Genomic DNA, 24,350 nt, shown 5'->3' with positions numbered 1-24,350 from the left:
CCATCCTTGCATACAGTCAGTGAAAACTGTTGGTGCTTGCTGAGGAACTGGCCCGTTTCTCCTAAGACTGTCAAAGAAACAAAAAGTGTTGCACAGTTACTAATTTAGAACAAAAACATTAAATGGCTTGAGGGTCAAATCCTGTCCTAGTACCAAAAGTAAAGTGCACTGCAACTGGAGGCTGCTGCACCAGAGGTGAGAAATGCCATTAGAGAGGCTTCCAAGTAAAAACCAACACTACAAACTAAGGTTAAGGCAATCCGAGTTGTGTCCTACTACATAGATAGTTTACTGGAGAGTTTTCTGTCTCAGGCTTTCATTATTGCTTTGTTTCCTCTGTACTGAAGTCCTTTGCCACTAGGGAAGACAGCGCTGGCAGAATTGGCAGGTTGAGTTTCTCACTTCATGCAGGACTGGCAAAGCAGTCCCTGTGAAGAGCTTTGCATGTCCAAGGGAAGGGATGCTCTCCCAACAGACTGTACAACTGGCAAGGAGTTTAAAAAGACAACAACCTCGTGCTCCTGAAGCAGAGATGACACAAACATTCAATGATGTAGGAAAAGTCCTTAGTAACAACCAGGGTGTGTAACAAAACAGGGTCCTGAAGTCTTCTCCGAGAGTTTATAGCCCTCAAGTTTTCATTAGAAAAAGGAAGCAGTTCTTGTGGGGGTCTCGACCCAAAGTACGGGAGCAGAATTCCATGGCTCAGAAGTTGTCCCAGGTAATGATTTATGACTTTCCTGCTTTCATGTAGGATGGGATCGCTCCTCGGGCTGTCAGACCTTCAAATCGCTTGTAGGTGTAGTTGATAAAAACCCAGTCCTTGTTCTTGTAGTCAGTCTCTGGGTGGTTGCTGGTGGCCACTGGTAAGACACAGAAAAACCAGAGTTACCCCCTGAAGACTGCAGAGTTTAGTTTCCTACAGAACACTGGATGTCGACCAGGGCACAGTGCTTCTAAATGAAGAAATAACCATGAGTCTGGGCATTCAGTGTGCCATTCCTCAACCCCAGTCAAACACTGTAACGTGTTCTTTAAGCATATGGAGCAAACGTGTGATGATGCTTTGATGCTCTGATGTGTAAATACAAGGATCCCTTAGAGATTTACACCAAAACTTCTCACCTCCTGTCCCACCATACCCTCCCCCCTACACCAAGAATTAGGTAGTCCCAAAGGACACTGCAGGGTTGGGCTCATGGACCTGCTGAGACTTGAGCTCTGCTGCCTCTTAGAGGCACCCTCAGATGCTCCTGCATCATTTACAAGTCTGCATCCCATCTCCCAAACACCATATTACAGCTTGCACACCCTTGCACCACAAGGCTACCAAGCGAACAATGTGATCATAATAAAAGAAGCCAGTATCTAGTAAGATCCTTTCTCTGATTAACAGGAAATTTATGTTATTCTGTTGGAGAAAAAGGATTCTTTACATGCAGAATCAAAGCATTTACCTGTTGGTTTAAGGATATCAGATTCTGGAAATTCATCAAAGTTTGAGGTATCATCAATGCTTTTAATTTCTATGGAAATCACAGCAGGTCTCTCTCTGCCAGGAAGAGCAGATTCAGCAATGAGATTTCAAAGGCAGCAGAAAGCAGGATTCAGCCACTTCCCATTTCTTAACAGAATCAAAGACGGAAGGTACCTAAACTTTGGCAAGCTTCAGACAGGGACCAAAACACTCTCACCCACACCTGGATATGATAAATGCCAACCAAGCTACTCCCTTCTGTCGAAGGGAACTGGCTTTAAGCAGCCCATAGATGCTGCAAAGCATCTTACCTGATATGCTCCCAATCAACCCCTTCAAAGAATGGGTTACTCTTTATTTCCTCCACACCGGATGCACCAATTCTGTGCTCCCATTCACAGCAAAATCTGGGACGGAAGGAAGAATGACAATGAAGGAAGAATGAAAACGAAAGCATTCCATCCCACAATGGAACAGCTTTCCGAACTGGTACTACTATGGCTTCTTAACACATAAATGGAGAAGATTAAGAACTCCCACAGCAAAACCAACACACAAAGTTATGTTTAGGAATGTTGTGTCAAATGCTACAATTAAGATGTGGTATTCTTTCCCAAGAGGATAACGTGCCCTTTCTATTTCAGGACCAGTGCAGAGCAGGAGAACAATATAAAGCCTAAAGAGCTAGACATTTATATTTCTGTCCTGAAAATAGAGAAGGGATTGGATATATAAATGGAAGAGAAGCAGTCAGCATGCACTGGGATACATTTGTATGCTCCAGTGCTTACAGTGGCAAAACCATTGCTACTGTAAGCAGCAAGCTCTGCTTACACGATCAGAAAGATTTAAGTTGCTTCATAAGAAGCTCACAGACAAAATAAGGAGCAGATACATCTGTATTTTGCCAGAATAGCAGCACTTACATGGGAGCTGCTTTTCAGCACAGTTTAGTCAAGGAACCACTAAATGACCTCTGAGAGACAAATATATTTGACGAGGGAGTTCAGCATTTGATGCATGTGTGTAACAGTATGTAGCATCAGGGGGTTTTCAGGTGAAGCAAGCTATGAGAGGCATATAATACAGCTGACAAGACAAGAAAGTACTCTATTAACTGACAAACCATATGCCTGGCACCTTAAAATAAGATCCTTGGCTTTATCAGATATTGGAACTTCTGGAGGAAAAGTCAGAGTCTCTTTCCAGTTCATGACTTTCTTGTATGTTTCTTGAGGAGTCTCAGAGCAGAAGGGTGGATAACCTGAAAAGAAAGAAAGACCCAACCTTGTCCAAAGCAGAACCAGCTCCCCTCGTTGCTGAAGCCTGTGATGCAGTGGCCAGAGCACACCTCACAAACCACCTAAGAGTGGATGCTTTGAGCAGCTGAGCCCAAGCACACAGATACAGCCGATACCCTACACAATTCCTGCTTAAACCCTGTGCACTGCCTCTCTTACCGATGAGCATCTCGTACATGATGACCCCAAGCGACCACCAGTCACAAAGCTTGTTGTAGCCAGTCTGCATGAAAACCTCAGGAGCAATGTAATCTGGAGTTCCCACAGTAGAGAAAGCCTGGAACAAACACCATCAGTCAGGCATCATTAGAGAAAGCTGCCTCATACGGATGTGGGAACTTGTCCAACAGAGCCCGTTTTGAGGAAGACACCAGGCTGTCTCTGAAATTCTTTAGCATTTTTCAAGACATGGAAAGACAAAAATCAACATGTTCATGTGAAGGAGTCTTAAAATACCATCAGGGGAATGGTACCACTGTTAATACACATCTTGGAAGGGTCATCACTGCATCACCTCTGCTTTGGAAATAGGCTGAAAGAGCTGGGCTGGGTCAGCCTGGAGAGGAGAAGGCTCCTGAAGGGGAGACCTGAGAGCAGCTCCAGTGCCTGAAGGGGCTGCAGGAAAGCTGGAGAGGGGCTTGGGACAAGGGATGTAGGGACAGGCCAAGGGGAATGGCTTTAACCTGCCAGAGGGGAGACTGAGCTGAGCTCTTAGGCAGAAGTTCTTCCCTGTGAGGGTGCTGAGGCGCTGGCACAGGGTGCCCAGAGAAGCTGTGGCTGCCCCATCCCTGGCAGTGTTCAAGGCCAGGTTGGACACAGGGGCTTGGAGCAAGCTGCTGCCCATGGCAGGGGTTGGAGGTGGAAGAGCTTTAAGGTTCCTTTGAACACAAATCAGTGTTCATTGTATGATTCTAAGAACTGTTTTAGCTGGGAGGCATCAGCTATCAATGTAAATAATGATGACAGTGCCACCGCAGGCACATATGTCACCAGCTGTTCAGCAGACGGATGAAGGACAAATGAGAGTCATTCCTCTTTTTAAAAGAGAAAGCATTATTTCTTTCTGAATTATTATTTCAGCATTGTTCAGAACTCTGGATTAATCGCTGTCATTTAAATGCATGCTATTTGAATGGAACAGCTCAGCAGAGAACACCAAGCAGGTGAAATGTACTTACCAACTGCCGTCTATTTCTCTTCCACGTCTCTGCTTTCCTTTTGGAATTCATGTTCTGGAAAGCTGAAAGAGATCAGGATGTATGTGACTGAATCCCACTGGTCCCCCAATATACACTTTTACCACCAAACCATTACACTAAAGTTCTTTACAACAAAAAAGGCAGCCAGGGCCTTACCCAGGTCGCCACCCTCAACCCACCAGCAAGTTCCAAACCTATGTAGGAGCAATAAAAGTTTATCAAGCTTTTCATTAGCAGCCCATGATCAAAGTTATCCTCTTGAGAAAACGACTGACTCTTCAAAGAGACTTTGTGCTCACTTAGTCATTTAAATATCACCCGAGATAAGCCGCCATCTACCAAGTCACACAGTGTTCATTTGAGCTTTATTTCACACAGGAAGAAGGGCTGCAGCAGAGTCTATTGCAAAGACAACAGGAAGATGGTTTTGTTTTAAAGGAACTGAAATTGCTACCAGAAAATGAAAACTACACCTCAAGAAGCAATACTGGTCACAAGAGCCCTCACTGCAGCCTTACAGCCTCACATTGAGAGGGGCTGTCGGTACACAGAATGCCTTCTGAAGCCAAAGCACTCACTGAAGTCACTGGGAAGACTGTGGTTCAAGTTCCTGTAGAATTCTGTTCTGTGGGCTTTCTTTAGGCCAGTACACAGACCAAAATCTGAGAGTTTCACGTGACCCTAGAAACAAATAACACGCCAAGAAAAGAAAACAAAACCAATATGAGACATGATCACACCATAAGATATATAGCAATAAACTGTTCTACTTCTTCCCCTCCATTTATTTTGTATAATAAATGGATGCGCTCTTTTGCATTGCTGGTTTTAGCCTAAGACCGGATGTGTACATAGAGCACACATCCTGTGAGGAGCAGATGAGGGTCCTGGGGGGTTCAGGCTGGAGAAGAGAAGGCTCAGGGGGGACCTGATGGCTGCCTACAAGTGCCTGAGAGGAGGATGGAGCCAGGAGGGGCTGGGCTCTGCTCCCAAGGAACAAGGGATGGGACAAGAGGAAACGGCCTCAAGCTGCCCCAGGGCAGGTTTAGATGGAGCTGAGGAACAATTCCTGCCCCAGAGGGTGCTCAGGCATTGGAACAGGCTGCCCAGGGCAGGGCTGCAGTCACCGTCCCTGCAAGTGTTCACACAGCGTGGAGACGAGGCCTCAGTGCCATGGGTTAGGGGTGGCCTGGGCAGTGCTGGGAATGCTTGGATTGGATGAGCTTAAAGGGCTTTCCCAGCCTGGTTGATTCTGTGATCCTATGAATGAAGCTATCAATACATTCATCACTACAACACAGAGAAAGCCCAGTAGCTATTTACTTCAAGAAACCTCTGCTCCTGCAAGCTTTTGACCCCTTCAGAGTGACAGCAAATATCTGCAGAGGCAGCCAAGTCCCTGGGTTTTGCACTGACCCCCATAATTAACACCTTCAACTCAGTGACTGGGTCTGTCTTAGTGCACCAAAGAGGTGCAGTTTTCAGATGTGTATCTAAAACACAGATCCTTTCCAAAACCCTTCATTTACCTACGTCTACATGGGGTCAATTGCTGAGGGGAGCAGCTCGAGAGAGGACGCCTTCAACACCGGAGCGGGGGGAGATCAGCGTCCAGGAGCCTCAACTCAGAGCAGGGAGAGCCACCGAGGGAGCCTCGAGTCCTCAGCAGGACCTGCCCAGAGCCGGCAGCTCCACTGGGGCGAGCAGGGACTCACAGGGGACGGAGCCAGGAGCAGCAGCACCAGCCCTGAGGGGGTAAAAACCTGCCCAGGGAGCGCGCCGAGCAGGGAGGGTCGGGGCAGTTCGCGCGGGCAGGGGAGCAGGATGGCGAGCACCCGTCGTGTGATGGCGAGCACCCGTCGTGTGATGGCGAGCACCCGTCGTGTGATGGCGAGCACCCGTCGTGTGATGGCGAGCACCCGTCGTGTGATGGCGAGCACCCGTCGTGTGATGGCGAGCACCCGTCGTGTGATGGCGAGCACCCGTCGTGTGATGGCGAGCACCCGTCGTGTGATGGCGAGCACCCGTCGTGTGATGGCGAGCACCCGTCGTGTGATGGCGAGCACCCGTCGTATGAGCAGGGCCCGGTCTGGGGGCTCTGCTCTGGCTGCCCCGGCGGTGGCAGCATCGGCACCCAGACAGAGCTGATGAGAGGGAGGCTGCAGTGCAGAGCTCGGGGTGCAGAGAGTGCCTGCACTGGTCTGGTGAGGGGAGGGGGCACAACGGGCAGGGCTGCACTCGGTGCTCCCCGGTGGAGGTGCTCCTGCAGCAGGGGCTGAGCTGCGGGATGCTGTTAATGGACTGCGAGATGTCAGGGAAGCTGAGAGGAAGCAGGAATGCTTGCTCCTGGCCCAACCTGTGCAGGGGCCTCGAGCTTCACCTCTGCCTCATGAAGGAAAGAAGGAGGCTGTTAACCTGGGAAGCTGGGAATTAGTGACAAAAAAAAAAAAAAAAACAAAAAAAAAAAGAAGGAAAAGGACAACCAAAAGCAAGGGGCTGCCCCCTAAATCCCCTGTCCCCACACAGAACCGCTTTGCTGTCCTGCAGGGGGCTAATGAGGAAACGCACTTGGGCCAGAAACAGCCAGCTGATGCACTGGTAAAGAAGATCTCTACTGGTGCTGCCAGGAAAAAGCAGCGGGTCGTAGTAGTAGGGGACTCTACACTGAAAGGGACAGAAGCACTCGTCTGTTGGCCTGACCCCATCTCAAGGGAGGTGTGTTGCCTACCGGGGGCACGGATCAGGGATGTGGCAGACAGGCTGCCTGCTCTAGTAAGTCCCACGGACTACTACCCACTCCCGGTGATACATGTGGGTGCTAGGGATATAGACAGCAGTAGCCTGAGGAACATAAAGAAGGACTACAGAGCCCTGGGGGAGGTGGTTAGGGGCTCTGGAGCTCAGGTGGTCTTTTCATCAATTCTCAAGGGTACAGGGGAGGACCTACAAAAGCCAGGAGGATTGGCCAGGTTAATAACTGGTTAAAAGGCTGGTGTCATAGTCAGGGGTTTGGGTGTCTTGAACACGGGACCCAAGTTTGTAGACCGGGTCTAGTGGGGGCTGGTGGAGCTGCTCTGATGATAAAGAAGGGAAAGAGCAGTTTTGGTAGGAGGCTTGCCAGACTGGTCAAGGCAGCTTTAAACTAGATGTGTTGGGGGAGGGGGGGCATCGTTCCATCCCAACACACCCAGTCAGTTGCCAGCACCTATAATAAATGCTTGGAGCAATGTAGAGATATCCCAGCCGCTCCAGCCAAGGAGCTGGCTTCAGTTGGAGCTCGGCTCAGATGCCTCTATACAAATGCCCATAGGATGGGGAACAAACAAGAGGAATTAGAGATGTGTGCATGTCTACGGGGGTATGATATAACAGGCATCACAGAAACATGGTGGGATGGCTCCTACGACTGGAGTGTTGGGATGGAAGGTTACAGGCTCTTTAGAAAAGACAGGCCTGGCAGGCGGGGAGGGGAGTTGTCCTTTATGTTAGGGATAGGCTGGAGAGTATGGAACTGTGTCTGGGGACAGGTGAGCAGTCCACAGAGCGTTTGTGGGTCAGGGTTAAAGGGAAAATAGCTATGGGAGACATTACTGTGGGGATCTGTTACAGACCGCCTGATCAAGGAGAACCTGTGGATGAAGCACTCCATAGGCAGATAGGAAAAGCCTCACACTCGCAGGCCCTTGTTCTCATGGGTGACTTCAACCACCCTGACATCTGCTGGAAGGACGGTACGGCCTGGCACAAGCAATCCAGGAGGTTCCTCGATTGTGTAGAAGACAACTTCCTTCTGCAAGTAATAGAGGAGCCAACAAGGAGAGGTGCCATGCTTGACCTCGTGCTCACCAACAGGGAAGGGCTCGTTGGAAATGTGATGCTCCAGGGCAGCCTTGGATGCAGCGATCATGAGATGCTCGAATTTGAGATCCTCAGGACAGTGAGAAGGGCGTGCAGCAAGCTCACTGCCCTGGACTTCAAAAGAGCAGACTTTGGCCTCTTCAGGAACCTGCTTAGTAAGGTTCCATGGGATACAGCCCTAGAGGGCAGGGGGACCAAGACTGTTGGTTGATATTCAAGGATCACCTGCTGCAAGCTCAGGAGTGTTGCATCCCAACCAGAAGGAAGTGCAGCAGGAGGGCCAGGAGACCTCCTTGGGTGGATAAGGAGCTCCTGAGGAAAATTCCACTGAAAAAAGAGGCTTATAATAAGTGGAAGCAAGGACAGGTGGCATGGGAAGAGTACAGGGATGTTGTCCAAGAAGCTAGGGACCAGGTTAGGAAAGCTAAGGCTTAGTTAGAATTAAACTTAGCTAGAGGTATTAAAGATAACAGGAAGGGATTCTACAGGTACATAGCAAATAAAAAACAGACTAGGGAGAATGGAGACCCCCTCAGGAAGCTCTCGGGAGAACTGGCTACACAGGATTTGGAGAAGGCTGAGGCTCTGAACGACTTCTTTGCCTCGGTCTTCACTGGCCAAGGCTCTGACCACACCACCCAAGTCTTGGAAGGCAGACACAGGGACTGTGAGAATGAAGCCCTTGGGCCCACTCTAGGGGAGGAACTGGTTCGAGACCATCTTAAAAATCTGAACGTGCACAAGTCCATGGGTCCTGATGAGATCCATCCGCGGGTCCTGAAGGAGCTGGCAAATGAAGTTGTGAAGCCGCTGGCCATCATATTTGAGAAATCATGGCAGTCAGGTGAAGTTCCCAACGACTGGAAAAAGGGAAATATAACCCCCATTTTCAAGAAGGGGAAAATGGATGACCTGGGGAATTACAGAGCAGTCAGTCTCACCTCTGTGCCTGACAAAATCTTGGAGGAGATTCTCCTGGCAGGCATGCTAAGGCACATGAAAACCAACAAGGTGCTTGGTGACAGCCAGCAGGGCTTCACTAAGGGGAAATCCTGCCTGACCAATTTGGTGGCCTTCTATGATGGCGCTACAGAACTGATGGACATGAGTAGAGCATTTGATGGCATCTACCTGGACTCGTGTAAAGCATCCTTGTCTCTGATTGGAGAGACATCAATTTGATGGATGGACCACCTGGTGGATAAAGAACTGGCTGGATGGCGGCATGCAAAGAGTTGCGGTCAATGGCTCAAGGTCCAGCTGGAGACCAGTAACGAGTGGTGTCCCTCAGGGATCAGTGTTGGGACCACTCTTGTTCAACATCTTTGTCGCTGACATGGACAGTGGGATTGAGTGCGCCCTCAGCAAGTTGGCCGATGACACCGAGCTGTGTGGTTCGGTTGATACCCTGGAGGGAAGGAATGCCATCCAGAGGGCCCTCAACACACTTGTGAGGTGGGCTGATGCCAACCTCATGAGGTTTAACCATGCCAAGGGCAAGGTCCTACACCTGGGTCGGAGCAATCCCAGGCACAGCTACGGGTTGGGCAGAGAAGAGATTCAGAGCAGTCCAAGGAGAAGGACTTGGGGGTGTTGGTTGATGAGAAAATGAACATGAGCCAGCTTCAGTGTGCGTTTGCAGCCCAGAAAGACACCGTATCCTGGGCTGCATCAAAAGGAGCGTGACCAGCAGGTTGAAGGAGGTGATCCTGCCCCTCTGCTCTGCTCTTGTGAGAGCTCACCTGGAGCATTGTGTGCAGTTCTGGTGTCCTCAACATAAAAAGGACATGGAACTGTTGGAACAAATCCAGAGGAGGCCACGAGGATGCTCAGGGGCTGGAGCACCTCCTGTATGGAGCCAGGCTGAGAAAGTTGGGGCTGTTCAGCCTGGAGAAGAGAAGCTGTGTGGAGACCTCAGAGCAGCTTCCAGTGTCTGAAGGGGGCTATAGGGATGCTGGGGAGGGACTCTTCATCAGGGACTGCAGTGACAGGACAAGGGGTAACGGGTTCAAACTGAAACAGGGGAAGTTTAGATTGGATCTAAGGAGGAAGTTCCTTCCTGTGAGGGTGGTGAGGCACTGGAATGGGTTGCCCAGGGAGATTGTGAATGCTCCATCCCTGGCAGTGTTCAAGACCAGGTTGGATGAGGCCTTGGGTGATGATTTAGCGTAAGGTGTCCCTGCCCACGGTAGGGGGGTTGGAACTTGATGATCTTAAGGTCCTTTCCAACCCTAACGATTCTATGATTCTGTGATTCTACCTCAGTAATTCCAATCGTGCATTACCTGGCTAGTGGTAAAGTATTTACTGTTGACAACCTTTTACCAAGTGAGCTAAATGTAAAGCAAACTTGTAGTGAGCAAGAGGAGGATACTGAAATGGCCAAGCTTTCTGCCAACTGCCTGCAAATGCCTTCTGGAGGCACTCAGGTAACCCTGCCAGCCTCAGAAATACACCTTGGTCTGAGGGAGATAATATCTCTGTTCTGAGCCTCACTGATGGAACAGCTACATCCTTCACACTGGATATGATCATCCACCCAAGAGTTGGCAAGTGGGAGTGTACAGATGTGAGACAGAAAGGAAACATCTTTGACTAAAAGGGAAGAACTGAAACTGAGCTTTATATTGCAGCTGAAATAACCAAAAGTACCTCCAACACCTGCCAGAAGAGAGCTCCTAAGTGAGGTGTGAATGCAAGAGAGGTCTGCCTTGGCTTTGCTTTGTCTTTATCCCCCCCAGCAGATATGCCCTCAAAAGCTGGAAGGAACAGGGCTAAGAAAGAAGCACCATCTCCTTTCACAACTGTTAACACCAGTTCAGGTCACTGTTTAAAACAACAAGACCTATCCACTACCACCCAGACCCTGGTTAGTACATACCTTGCTATCCAGAAGAAGGTTGTCTGGTTTTATGTCCCGATGGATAAAACCCAGCTGATGAATAGAATCAATGGCCAGCACAGTCTCAGCTATGTAGAACTGGGTCTCTTCTTCTGTTAGAGTGTCTTTTTTCATCAATAATGTCATCATGTCACCTAGAAGCCACCCCACAAACAGCAAAAGTGAACACAGAAACTCCACTTTTAGTAATTCTGAAGACGTCTACAAAGAACAGAACTAAGCTATTTCAAACCTCAGCAAATCCAACCTCATTTCATACAAAATAAGAGAGTTCCCAGTTCTGGGAAAAACTTTGGTATTTTCCCTTAGAATCATAGAATCAACCAGCTCAGAAAAGCCCTTTAAGCTCATCCAGTCCAACCATCCCCAGCACTGCCAAGGCCACCCCTAACCCATGGCACTGAGGCCTCGTCTCCACGCTGTGTGAACACTTGCAGGGACGGTGACTGCAGCCCTGCCCTGGGCAGCCTGTTCCAATGCCTGAGCACCCTCTGGGGCAGGAATTGTTCCTCAGCTCCATCTAAACCTGCCCTGGGGCAGCTTGAGGCCGTTTCCTCTTGTCCCATCCCTTGTTCCTTGGGAGCAGAGCCCAGCCCCTCCTGGCTCCATCCTCCTCTCAGGCACTTGTAGGCAGCCATCAGGTCCCCGCTGAGCCTTCTCTTCTCCAGCTTGAACCCCCCAGGTCCCTCAGCCCTTCCCCATCACACTTGTGCTCCAGGCCCTGCACCAGCTCCGCTGCCCTTCTCTGGCCCTGCTCCAGCACCTCAATGTCTCTCTTGTAGCGAGGAGCCCTGGTATCACTATATGTGGAAAGGCTTCTATTGTAGCTGCCTTAAACTTATCAACATAGCCAAATAGCATAAGGATAAAATAGCAGTACAGAAGCATCCCTGAAACAAGAGTCAGCCTTGGGCTGCCCTGCTCATTACACACCCAAATCACAGATTAAAATAGATGCTTTCAGCAACAGAGCTATTACAGAAAACATCTGTAATGCATCTGTGCATCTCAGAAAGCATTCCCGTGCTTTCATTAGTCCCGCACAGGCTTTCAGTGTAACTGATTTCTTAAGTTACAATAGCATTAACATTGAAGCACAAACATCATCCTCTGGAATAAAAATGGACCTGAAAAGCTATTTCTGTGGCAATGCAGCTAGAAGCAAAAGGTTGGAAAACCAAAACCTGGTTATGTCATGGTTCTACCCGTGGCCAGCGTGCAGGAGGGTTAAGAACTTACAGAACATTAAGGCCAATTTCAATGACCTGCAGCTAGAATAAATGAGCAGATAACCTCGAGCCTCACCCAAAGACCTCAGGCCCCAAACTCCTAAAAGCAGAAAGCTTTACAATGACTTGTTTCCCCACAAAGTAACACCTGCACAGTACCCACATATGGTCTAGTCCCAGGCTACATTTGTTATTAAGAAATCTAATTCTTAATGACATTTATTATTAAGAAATCCACAAACCAAAGGAAAGGAAAAGAAAGGAAAGCAGCCTGATTCCAGGCAGGTACCTCCCGGCAGGAACTCCATGATAAGGTAGAGGTTTAGCTTGTCCTGGAAACTATAGAACATCTTCACAACCCACAGACTGTCGGCCTCCACCAGAATGTCCCGCTCCGCACGAATATGGCCAACCTGGAGATACACATATGGATTTGATTAATTACAAATGTGTCTTTTATCAGATGCATTGTCTATGAAATAAATCATACAATAGTTTGGAAGGGACCTTAAAGCTCCTCCAGCTCCAACCCCTGTCACAGGCAGGGACCCCTTCCATAGAGCAGCTTGCTCCAAGCCCCTGTGTCCAACCTGGCCTTGAACACTGCCAGGGATGGGGCAGCCACAGCTTCTCTGGGCACCCTGTGCCAGCGCCTCAGCACCCTCACAGGGAAGAGCTTCTGCCTAAGAGCTCATCTCAGTCTCCCCTCTGGCAGGTTAAAGCCATTCCCCTTGGCCTGTCCCTACAGGCCCTTGTCCAAAGCCCCTCTCCAGGTTTCCTGCAGCCCCTTCAGGCACTGGAGCTGCTCTCAGGTCTCCCCTTAAGGAGCCTTCTCTTCCCAGAAGTACTAGCAGAGGAAAGCCTTAAAAATATTAAACACTGCTACTTTATGCCTCTGTGAGTCAGAGTTCCAGCAGTCATATCACTTTGATGTTTATATCCAATTCCATAAATCAGGAATGCAGTAACACGCCCATCCTGAAGCCTGTACTGAATCATTTGCACATGTGTATGTGTAACATCGTCATGAAATGAGGAAGAAGAACATATATCAGACACATAGAACTGTCCCTTTCTTTCACTGAAGAAAAACAAACTAGTCCTTGAAAAAACACTTGTCTTCCCTTGGTTTTCAAGCAGAAAACATGCTCAGTCCTACTCTGCTTCAGACTGAAGAACCTCTTATAAAGAGGTCACAACTGCAATTTCCATTAGGACTAAGCAAGGCATTAGAAGTCATTCCTCCATCAGAAAGGGGGGAAAAACCCTACAACACAATCTTGCAGCTAATAAACCTGAACCACAGTTGCCTCTTACCCCTCTCCACACATCACAACGAGCTCCCAGGGTCACCTGAAACACCATGGCAGTGCTGCTACTCAAGACAGACACTCACCTGTTCTTTCTCAAGCATATCAGCTTTCCGAAGTATCTTCATTGCATAAACATGCCCCGTGTCCTTCTTCTGGACGAGTCGCACCTGGGAACATGCAAGGGATTCAATCAGGTACACGCTGTCACCTGAGCTCTGGACACATTTGGGTATCAAGCCCTTGGCTTTCGTTTAATGAAATCAGATGGTAACAGCCAAAAGCCATTAACACAGGCACAGCAACGGCAAACAAGTGTAAGAGACGACACACTGAGCACTTGGACACCTACAGCAGATGGTGCAAAGCCTCCTTCACTGAAGAAGGCCACCAGAAGACACTACTGTAGGCAGCTCTCCAGCCCTCCCCATCTCCAAGGCCAGCCCAGGAGGCCACAATGAAGGTGGATTGCCAAGCCTGTACTGAGCTTACTTATGAAGTCCTTCTCAACAGCATCCATGTTCCTTTGAAGTACACGCTGGGCTTAGAACAGCAGTTGTTAGGCATAAAGACAGATGCACGTGACTGTTAAGCTAAAAATCAATGTGTGGTTGTTACATCTTCCATTTGTATAAACTATGCAAGTCTTCTAACAAATACCAGTGTCATTCAAAAACAAGGTTAGTCATCTTTTCTAGACTTACCTCTCCGAATGCTCCTCTGCCTATGACTTTTAAAGACTCAAAGTCTTCCAAGCCAAGCCTTGTTCTCTTCAAGCGAAGAAACTCTGTTTCCTTTTGTGCATGTGCTGATCTCCTGATTCTTTTCTAGAGTTTAGGAAAAGAACAAACCACAGTGAGACCTCTGCAGGTGGGCTCCATGGAGGTGACAGAGATTCCAAGATCCCAGATCTCCAGTTATGAAAGAAAATCACTGGTATGCAACCACTAAGATAGTTTTCCCATATTCATTACCTCTTCATCTTTCAAGCCTTCTTCTTCCATCATTTGTTCTAGCTTCTTTTGTCTAGAGCAGAGGCAAGTAGAAAGATGAATCATTAAGGCTGTTTCTTGTATCCCATTCACATATGCAACACATCTGGACTAGGCTTGCTGGAAAGCAAATGCCAGCAAATACCAAGTGTAAATGATATATAAGGGAGACTTGGACATGAGATTAATCTTGAAGAATCTTTACCATTCTAGCCTTGTCCTCTCGAATTTTGACAATCTAAACCCACCTCAAGTTTCACAGCTCACTCAAGTGTATATTTTCATTGTATATGAATGCAGATCAAGATCTGGTTCAATTCCTGCCTCTCTTTGACAGCTGGGTAAGTCACTTAAGGCCAGAGGTGCAATAAATCTTTAAACACCAAAAAGCCTCACTTATTGCAGGGTGAATTGGCTATTTCAACACATCTGTGGGTCTGCAACTTCTCTGCATCTCAAACTCATCAGATGCAAAATGAGAAGTTACTTGGTATTTCCTAAGAGAAAAACAAAATCTTTGGGAAGCCAGAACACATCTGTCCACATTGTGCCCTTAAAGAATCAGGAATATTTACAGCCTTAATACAAAGGGATTATTTGGGAGAAAAGAAGAAAAGGAAGCAGGACTTCAGCAAGAGGAATGGCTTCGGGGGACATCTGTAACCTTCATCCTCTGGGAACCTCTTCCCAACAGCAATCATATTAATAACTGGCTGAACAGGGATTGCCATTTGCTTTGTTTTCCCTCTCCATGGGTGTTTTATTGGTAGAACATTAAAAATGTACTCAAAAATTCCTTCCCTTTATGCAAGTCATTCTTTGCAAGATCCTCTTCCTGTCTCCTGCGCCACCACGCAGCTGCTGCAACGCGATAATATTTGGGGTTATCACATTCACAATCAGGCCCATTTAAATGGCTTTGCTCTTCTTTAAGCACCCAGTGAGCTCTGTCCTTTCACACTCAAAAGCAACTCCAGAAGCAAATAACAACTGAATTGAAGCAGAATTAAATAGCTCAGCGTGACTGAGTGACGCTGAAATGCCCCCAAATATCCTTAAAAGGTCCTGTCTGCACTTCAGCATGGATTTTGTCAGCACCACTTCAAACTCCAAACTAAACATCCACAGACACAACTATTGCTAAAAACCCCCATGTAACTTAAAGTCACAGTATCATAGAATAGTTAGGGTTGGAAAGGACCTTAAAATCATCCAGTTCCAAGCCCCTTGCCATAGGAAGGGACATCTCACCCAAGCCCGTGTCCAACCTGGCCTTGAACACTGCCAGGGATGGGGCAGCAACAGCTTCTCTGGGCACCCTGTGCCAGCGCCTCAGCACCCTCACAGGGAAGAGCTTCCTTAGATCCAACCTGAACTTGCCCTGTTTCAGTTTGAACCCATCATCCCTTGTTCTACTGCTACAGTCCCTGATGAAGAGTCCCTCCCCAGCATCCTTGTAGCCCCCTCCAGACACTGGAAACTGCTCTAAGGTCTCTTCTTCAGACTGAAAAGCCCCAACTTTCCCAGCCTGACTTCCAGTATGTTGGTTCAGACAAAGTCTTGATCCCAAACAGAAAATACCCTGATGGCGAGTTTTTGGGAGTTGACAATAGAGCTCATAATAAAAAGCAGGAAAAGAGCCTTGCAAGAAGAAAGGAAGGAATTAAGTCAGTGATATTTGCTGTTTGGATCAGACCTCAATCTCTCCTTACTAATTTGAAACTTTGAAGAAAGTATCCATGCAAGTTAGCATTTATTGCTAAATTGCTTCCTCCTTTCTGCCGTTACTGGGGTTTGCAGGCATTCCTCTTGGGTCTAGCGAGGCCTTTGGCAGCAAGTCAGCAAGTGAGCAAACACTGAACCTTCTTCAAAATTCTGATTACAGACTACACAGCAAGTTGGGAGAACGTCAGAAGTCCCAGTGCCACCACTGGAGGGTATTCAGCAAATGAGAGAGTTCCAACCAAAGGAAAGTAGAAGTAACACTTCTCAGTTAAATCACATGCCATATTTGACCAACATATTTAAAGACATCATTGATTGGTTTGTGCTGGAAGGGACCTTAAAGCTCCTCCAGCTCCAACCCCTGCCACAGGCAGGGACCCCTTCCATAGAGCAGCTTGCTCCAAGCCCCTGTGTCCAACCTGGCCTTGAGCACTGCCAGGGATGGGGCAGCCACAGCTTCTCTGGGCACCCTGTGCCAGCACCTCAGCACCCTCACAGGGAAGAGCTTCTGCCTAAGAGCTCAGCTCAGTCTCCCCTCTGGCAGGTTAAAGCCATTCCCCTTGGCCTGTCCCTACATCCCTTGTCCCAAGCCCCTCTCCAGCTTTCCTGCAGCCCCTTCAGGCACTGGAGCTGCTCTCAGGTCTCCCCTTCAGGAGCCTTCTCTTCTCCAGGCTGCCCCAGCCCAGCTCTCTCAGCCTGGCTCCAGAGCAGAGCTGCTCCAGCCCTCGCAGCATCTCCATGGCCTCCTCTGGCCTCGCTCCAACAGCTCCACGTCCCTCTTGTGCTGCTGCCCCAGAGCTGGATCAGGGCTGCAGGGGGGTTCTCCCCAGATCACAGCAGAGGGGCAGGATCCCCTCTCTCAACCTGCTCGCTCTGGGGCCATACATTCAGTCAACTCACAGAGACAACCAGCATTTGGTCCTTACAGCAGCAATCCCTCACTGTCGCTGGAAAGATTATCTTCCTTTATCAGTCAACTTGATGGCACATTATAATCCAGACTGAATGTGATGCTCTAGATTTAGCTTTAAATACTACAACTAGGGACATAAAATGGGAAGAGGCAGCAGAACAGGGGCAAGATAAATACTTGTGAACACTGGCTTTACTTCACGGTTGTAAAGATCCCAAGCACATCCTAAAGCTAGTTTCTCCTTAGTCACACCACCAAATACCTGGGTTCTTAAACTAGTAACTGTCACATCACTTTTGCAAGTGCATGTTTCAGGAGAAACTCAAACAGCTCCAGCCTGAACTCCCATGGGACGCAGAGACCCAGCAGCCCTGGATACTCATACCAAGCCCCATCCAGGTGCCCAGGCACACACTTAGCAAAACCACCCTAGTTTGGCTTTGACCCCAGAAATCTAAATGCAGTTTATGTGTCTGGTTGGCTCTGAACCAGTTTGGAAAGGAAGATTTTTACCTCATCTCTCGCTCTTCGTGCTGCGCTATGAGGTTGCTGTAGAAGTTTTCCAACGTCACCTTTGTCATTGTAACTCGCTCCTTGGTGTGGTTACTCATGGAGGAGCACGGCGTGGGGCCCGTCATTGCCATGGCTGTTACGAAAGGAAAAGGGAGGAAACACTTAATGTTAGAAATAACAAATAACCTTCCAAGAGCTGCAATCGATGAAGTGATGCTGAATCACAGAGCTCAGGTTTTACCAGTGCCAACAGCTGTCTAAGCTACAACTAAGCAGAGACAGGGCTTACAAAACACAAGCCAAACTTCCTGTTTTGAACATTTTTGATCTGAAAATAAGAGGGAAGGAAACTTAAGAAACACGATGCCTCAAAAAACCGCAGTTTCAGGCAGTCCTGCAAGGGTTTGTTTCTCCCAATATCCTCTACCTTTAACAAAGGTTGAAAATCCAGAAATACCATTCTGAAGCATCTCATCCAGAAGTTTCTCCTTCTGGAACTCTGGCAGAAACAACTCCAGCAGTTCCCTGCTGTCCCTTCTGCTGGGAAATCTATCAAATCCTGAAAGGCAGCCCAAAACCAGAGCAACTGAGGAAGGAAAGAAAAAGGCATTCAGCTGCTCTTAAGCATTCTCTCCATTACCAGATGCTTTCATAAAGGCAAAATCCAGAGGACCCCAGCTTTGAACAAGCTGTAGTTAAAAAACAACTCAGTGTAAATATCCTACATGATTTCTCAAGAGAAACCAGCACATAAGTACCACATTAGACTGCTTCAAACCAGCAGCACTGTTGCAGGGCATATTTGACAGACCTGCTCTACTTTGTAAAACACATTAAAACGCAAAGACTTCAAGTGTCAAAATACCTCTTGGTCCAGCTCTGGCCCCAACAACACATGGTCACGTAACCCAGTTCTGCAACAGCCACTACAAGTTGCTCTGACCAGCACAGGTCAGCCTCAACCACACTTCCCAGTCTGACAATGCTGGACACTGGCACCGTGCTGGGATTTGCTTCCTTTCTGTTCATTTCTTTTGCAGCTCTTCCCAAGGCATCATTGCTGGCCTTTGGAACCACAGCCTCAACTGACACCAGCTCTTTTGTTTGCTGTGTTTAGAGGTAACATGGGAGCCGGTAATAACCCCCAGCCAGATGGTTTGGGGATGGAGTTATGCGTTTGCGGAGGAACCGCTCTGAAGGACCCCACACAAGTGGCAGGTCTCTATGCAGGAGATGGCGTGTCACATCCCTGCGCTATCAGCAAGTAGGTGCTAAAGCCCTGCCTCCGGTTTGCACCTCCTAGAGAACAGGGAAAGCCACCGGCCACAAGCAGGTTACAAAGGGGTGCGCATAAGAAAGGGGAAGAAAAGCAGCAGCAGCAGCGGAGCCAAACCACCGGCGGGCAGCTCCCGTTCCCACGGCACCGGCGCCCGGAGCTCACCGACACCGATGGGGCGGCGGCGGGCAGGATGCTCCGGGGCTCCGCTAGCGCCGATCGCGGCCCTTCGCGGGGCCCGGCCCCGGCAGCATCACCGCGAGCGGACAAAAGGGTCCCAGGCCCCGCACCGAGGGGAAGGAGGGGTCTCGCTGGGGACATCGCCCATGAAGGCCCCGCTGGACCCGAGGGGCTTCGGGGAGAGCCGCCCCCTGCCCCAGCCCAGGAGCGGCGAAGGGCCCCGGCCTGAAGGAAGAGGACGAGGAGGGGAAGCGGAGCACGGGGCGCGGCAGCCGCTTACCGGAGCCCCCCGGGAGGGGGGCGGCGAGGAGCTGAAGGCGACAGCGGGGTCCCGGGGCTGCCGAGCGGGGTGAAGGCGGAGCAGCGCTGGCGGTGAACGGGAGGAACGGGACCGGAGCGACCGCAGCCCCTCCGCCGCCACCGCCGCCCCCCGCGCCGACGGCGAACCGGACGAGCTCCTCTCAGTGCCCGGCCCGCTGTGAGGGGATGTCCGCAGGAGTGGCCACAGGGACAGAGGTACCACACCACCAGTGCTCATAGAAGCGTGGAATCCCAGACTGGTTTGGGTTGAAGGGACCTTAAAGCTCCTCCAGCTCCAACCCCTGCCACGGGCAGGGACCCCTTCCATAGAGCAGCTTGCTCCAAGCCCCTGTGTCCAACCTGGCCTTGAACACTGCCAGGGATGGGGCAGCCACAGCTTCTCTGGGCACCCTGTGCCAGCGCCTCAGCACCCTCACAGGGAAGAGCTTCTGCCTTAGATCCAACCTGAACTTCCCCTGTTTCAGTCTGAACCCATCACCCCCTGTCCTATCACTGCAGTCCCTGATGAAGAGTCCCTCTCCAGCATCCTTGTAGCCCCCTCCAGACACTGGAAGCTGCTCTGAGGTCTCCCCGCAGCTTCTCCATCCTGAACAGCCCCAATGTTCTCAGCCTGGCTCCATACGGGAGCTGCTGCAGCCCCTGAGCATCCTCATGGCCTCCTCTGGACCTGTTCCAACAGTTCCATGTCCTTCCTATGTTGGGAACCCCACAACTGCACCCAGTGCTGCAAGTGGGAGCTCAGGAGAGCACAGCAGAGGGGCAGGATCCCCTCCCTGCTCTGCTGCTCACGCTCTGGGGATGCAGCCCAGCACGGGGGGGTTCTGGGCTGGGTCGTGTCCAGTTTCTCACTGACCAACACCCCCATGTCCTACTCAGCCCTGTGTGGAATGAAAGAGGATTTTGCTTCATTTTATTTACATTTCTACCAAAGGAAAAAAAAAAGTGCAATTCAGAGGGTGAAAAGGGGTTTTATTACAACACCGAGGAGTCCTTGGGTTTAGTCCCTGACAAGTACCTTCTGCACAGGCAGTTGAGGTCTGTCAGCAACACAGGAGCAACAGGGTTTGAAGCAGTGTGTATAGGCCCGGCGTGATGGAGACACTGATGTATGACATGACACACGCATGACATTTCATTTCTGCAATTAAACTGGGCCTTGCTTTGCTCAGTTTGCTATTAAAGGTGAAGAGCAAAACCATGTGCTACCTGTCAGGAAACGGATGGCCTCCTCAAGCTGGTTTTCTGCTGAGAAAACTTGATGTGCTCTGAGAGCTGTGAAGAGGATTTCACATGAACAAAGAAGTCTTGAATCAAAAGGCTCAAACAGGGACCCTGGAAGCTGATTTCCATCTCTTCCACCAGCAGAGCAAGGGGAATGTCTGGTGCTGTGGCTGGGACAGGTGGGAATCATGGCTAACTTCTACTTCATGGCCTGAAGAAAAACCTGAGAGGTGAGAGGCTTAAAATGTTCTAAATTCTGAAGAAGAAGGGGGAGAAACAACTTTGGACTTAAAGTATAAGAAGTTTATAAGAATAAGTGTTATTCCTGCAGAGCAGGGCAGCGAAATAGGGTCCATGTGAGGAGGCAACTGCTGCTTCAGGGCTCAGAATATCAGACTGTAAGAGAGCCGGTGAACACGCAGCTGAATGACCCCAACATCCTGCTGTGTGTGGGCTGCGAGAGCTCCAGAGAGCGGCCACAGGAATCAGGGAGGGCCCTGCCATGAAGGAGACATTTTGGGTCCATGACAACCCATCACAGTCCCAGTGCTTGGACAGCCTGCGAGGGAGGGAACCTGAGTGGTTGTGAGGGTCTCTGCTCAACATCACGGGGTCCTTAGGGGAACACATGGATCTTATTTCTCTTCTGCAATTCACCTTTATGCCAGAGCCTTTCCCTACACCATCACACGTCTGAAGGGATGGAGAGACTGAGGATTGAGGCTAGTGGGAATAGTTCTGTGCCTGGCTGCCAGGATCTCTCCCGCCGCCCAGCTCTTTGACTGGAAGGAGGTCGGAAAGCTCTTGCAGGTTCCAGTTACCCTTTGGGCTCTTCATAGACTGCAGCAAATCCAGCTGCTTTAACGGGGGGAAGCCCTGCTCTTTTTCCATCAGCTCCAGCAGCTGCTTCATCCGGCTTGAAGTCTTGTCCCTGTTGATGCTGTTGTAGAGATCTGAGGGATCTTGGCTCTTTGGTGAATCCCACATGGCATTTGAAAGGGAAATATCCCTGCTGCTGGCTGTGTGCACGCTGCCCAGGGCATTGTGGAGCCACATCAGGCGCTTCAGCCCTTGAAACTCCCTCCCTTTGTCATGCATGAGCTGGTGCTCGGTCACTGCTCGTTTACTGAAACAAGAAACAGTTATTGAGGAAGCAGGCACAGTCAGATCTATGCTCCTATTTCAAACGTGGTTTGCAGCCATCAATCTTAGATGCTTTTCCAAGCTGAGGAAGGAGCACTGGTAGTGCCTGCCCATGATGTGGAGGCTTAAAATGGCTCTTAGAGATTTGGTCTTTCCTAAATTTGGGATCAGAGATTTAAATACCAGAATTAAGTTCCCTTTTCGTGACCTCAGCGTTCTAGGATGGACAGGTTTTCTTTCCTTCCAGAGCTGTAAGTCAGGAGTAATTTAACTGGAATCAGTGGGGCCCATGAAATGCTGAATCCCAGGATGGGCTGGGTTGGAAGGGACCTTAGAGATCATCTCATTCCAGCCTCTGCCACGGGCAGGGAACCTCATTATTTTCTTTGGATATACCGAAAACTTTGAGCCATATATTGACTGAGGAGGACAGGCTCATTCCAGGATGCAAATATTGCTGGATCTGGGGCTTCTTAGGTAACACCCAACTGCAGCTATAGGCTCCCACTGCAGATTCACATTGGAATGGGAACCTAAATATGGAATTTGAGCATGTGCCATTCCCATGGCTTGTGCTGAGCAGCCTTACATGGTTTGTTACACTGTGTTGAAAGGCATCAACTGAAACGTGGTGAGCGTTCCACATCTAAAATGCAGTTGGTCTAATTTTATACTGCATGGAGAGCAATGTAAAATGTTTCTGCATCGAATACATAAGCATTTTCTTCCACTCTGGACTAAATGAGAGCAGTCAGGATACAGCCCATTAAATCAAAGGCAAGCAGAGCTCTAATGATATTAAGTAAAAGGATGATAGTGCTTACTTACTTTGCAGTGTCTTGACATGTTGCAAAACAGGTAAAAGAAAGAACTGCCAATAGTGTAACCACCTGCAGAGATCTCTGGGGCAGGAACATCTTCTCTCTTCTTCAAACCTGCTCCACGGGACAAGAAGCTGACAGTATGATCCAAATCTTTTATTCTCTAGTCTTTCTTTCACCTGACAAAATGAAGTCCAGCCTTGAAGCACTGGTAGAAGTGGAGCATTGTACTGCGGTACATCACCCCAGGAGCTCACAGAACATCAGATGTGTGGATACGTAACACAAACCAGTGAAAAATGAGCAGATTTCACAGTATAGTTCTCATTTCCTTGCTAACAGTCCTAATTCTCCTTTTCCAGTACTGCCTTTCAATTTCCCACTCATGTCCATTGGCAAGCAAAGGAGATTATTTCATTTAGAACTGGCAAGACAAAAAACTTAGCAGAAATTTAACACAAAGATCAGCATTGCTCCTCAAATGGCTTTTCTTTACACTCACTTGAATGCTGAATTCTCAATGACTGCATAGAAAGGCAAATTAAACACCTGGGTGTAAAAATTTGGCTTGTTCCTATACATTTACTCCATTAATTTCTCACTTCCTTGGACAGTATGTCCACATTAAACTAGATATAAAGTAACAAATGGATATTAGTTCTGAGTAAAGATAGCTGTATTAAATACAGACATATACACATAAATACACACATAGATGTGTGTGGATGGTATTTTAGGTTATGCTAAGGTAGAACTCCTGCTGATACACAGTAGGTAAGAGATACTTTCCTATTGTAAGCTATGAATTAAAAAGCATCTTCCAGTTCCAAAAGTAACATCAGCTACTTACTGGTGATCCTGCAGAGCCCACAGGGAGGTTCTGCCCTGCAGACTTGTCTCCTGGCCAGTCCTGTCACAACCTCCCAGTTGCAGTGACACCAAGTGCCTTTCACCTGCTTTTATAGCAGCCCAGAAACCACAGAAACAATAGACATGAGCTCCACAGCACAGTGTGACTAAGACCTTGCCTCTCATGGCAGTGAAATGAGACAGCTCCCTGACTCCAGCGAGAATAAATCCTGGATTCTGACATGTTCTGTTCAGTTGTGACTAAGGGAAAGATCACACGTTTATGGACATTTTCTTACTCCTTTGCTGTCTCTCCTGAACCCAGGATGTTGTCTTGTGAGCACTTTTTATTCTAACACAGTGTTCCTGTGCTCCAAGGTGATGGAAAAGGCATATTCAAACCTGTTGTTGCAGGGTTCATCAGGAAAAATGTCTGTGCTATGTATAAGAGATCCCCCTGCCCTGCTGTCCTCATGGACTTACTCATAGGACACTAAAGTTGCACAGGAGGAATCTAAATCAGCAATACCAATGAGCTCTGTAGTGTCAGTAGTCATACAGTCAGCAACTGCCAAACGCTCAGGCAAAAAGCCAAATGCTTTGAAACCCCAGGAGCTGATGTCGTGTGTGTGTGAGGCTTGAGGCTCACTTCACAATCTCTAACCAGGTAACTGCAATAGGATTTGGATACTCAAGATGTGGCTGGACCATTGGGCCTAAGAACTACTTAAAGAGGACTGGTTCCTGTTTCTCAAAGTAAAAGAAAGTGAATGTATTTGTCATGGCTGGGGGAAAGATTGGGAAGCTGATTTAGTGTTACCCGAAGCTACTGATTCCTTTCACATAGTCTCAGCCATACGTTCCTGTTCAGCCCAGTCCCACGTGAATGCAGGCACGTTGTCCAGACAGACAGTGCCCACACAACCTCTTCCCTTCTCACAGCTTCTGTGGACAACAAATTGCTTTGATTATATTCCTGAGGACGGGTTATTTTGAGCCCTGCTATTTCAGAGCGATCAAATAATGTTCCTGATTTCCTTACGTGAGTTAAGGAGTGTCACTCATCAAAGAGAATGAAATAGATTACCAATTAAAGATGACATTTATTAAATGCTGGTAA

The 24,350-nt window shown here is 48.7% G+C and overlaps 2 protein-coding genes across 3 annotated transcripts; both read right to left on the bottom strand.

Annotated features, from left to right (window-relative positions):
• Nucleotides 1–532: 532 nt before the first annotated feature.
• On the bottom strand, nt 533–19,236 carry STK38 (serine/threonine kinase 38). Of its 2 annotated transcripts, XM_057404736.1 has the most exons (14): nt 19,156–19,236; nt 17,420–17,552; nt 14,251–14,302; nt 13,981–14,103; nt 13,363–13,446; nt 12,256–12,379; nt 10,717–10,871; nt 4,556–4,658; nt 3,957–4,018; nt 2,938–3,055; nt 2,618–2,741; nt 1,789–1,884; nt 1,458–1,552; nt 533–863 (listed from the first exon to the last, which is right to left on the bottom strand). In XM_057404736.1, the coding sequence occupies exons 2-14, from the start codon at nt 17,548–17,550 to the stop codon at nt 730–732; spliced, it is 1,401 nt and encodes a 466-aa protein (XP_057260719.1). In that variant the 5' UTR covers nt 17,551–17,552; nt 19,156–19,236; the 3' UTR covers nt 533–729. The 2 variants fall into 2 exon arrangements, with proteins under 2 accessions (XP_057260719.1, XP_057260725.1); XM_057404742.1 differs by lacking the exons at nt 17,420–17,552; nt 19,156–19,236 and adding an exon at nt 14,665–14,978 and having other exon boundaries at nt 534–863.
• A 1,598-nt stretch (nt 19,237–20,834) lies between these two features.
• On the bottom strand, nt 20,835–22,867 carry LOC130596962 (parathyroid hormone 4-like). Its single transcript, XM_057405079.1, has 2 exons — nt 22,389–22,867; nt 20,835–21,543 (listed from the first exon to the last, which is right to left on the bottom strand). The coding sequence occupies exons 1-2, from the start codon at nt 22,475–22,477 to the stop codon at nt 21,141–21,143; spliced, it is 492 nt and encodes a 163-aa protein (XP_057261062.1). The 5' UTR covers nt 22,478–22,867; the 3' UTR covers nt 20,835–21,140.
• Nucleotides 22,868–24,350: the final 1,483 nt, after the last annotated feature.

Source organism: Pezoporus wallicus, unplaced genomic scaffold (assembly GCF_028554395.1).
Source record: "Pezoporus wallicus isolate ANWC-B61680 ecotype Strahan unplaced genomic scaffold, APGP_CSIRO_Pwel_v1 contig_5863, whole genome shotgun sequence".
In the NCBI taxonomy this organism is placed as follows: Eukaryota; Metazoa; Chordata; class Aves; order Psittaciformes; family Psittacidae; genus Pezoporus; species Pezoporus wallicus.
Note: the sequence above shows the minus strand (reverse complement) of the source record. Positions and strands in the feature narration are given on the sequence as shown.

Bases quoted from the DNA above. Each gene is read 5' to 3' on its own strand.
- STK38 (XM_057404736.1), bottom strand. From the start codon at position 17,550: ATGGCAATGACGGGCCCCACGCCGTGCTCCTCCATGAGTAACCACACC. The intron at 14,104-14,250 runs GTAATGAATATG...CCTAAACTCTAG, and splicing joins AAGGCTTGAAAGATGAAGAG to AAAAGAATCAGGAGATCAGC. The intron at 10,872-12,255 runs GTACCTGCCTGG...GGTGGCTTCTAG, and splicing joins CATGGAGTTCCTGCCGGGAG to GTGACATGATGACATTATTG.
- LOC130596962 (XM_057405079.1), bottom strand. From the start codon at position 22,477: ATGTTCCTGCCCCAGAGATCTCTGCAGGTGGTTACACTATTGGCAGTT. The intron at 21,544-22,388 runs GTAAGTAAGCAC...TTCTTGTTTCAG, and splicing joins ACATGTCAAGACACTGCAAA to TAAACGAGCAGTGACCGAGC.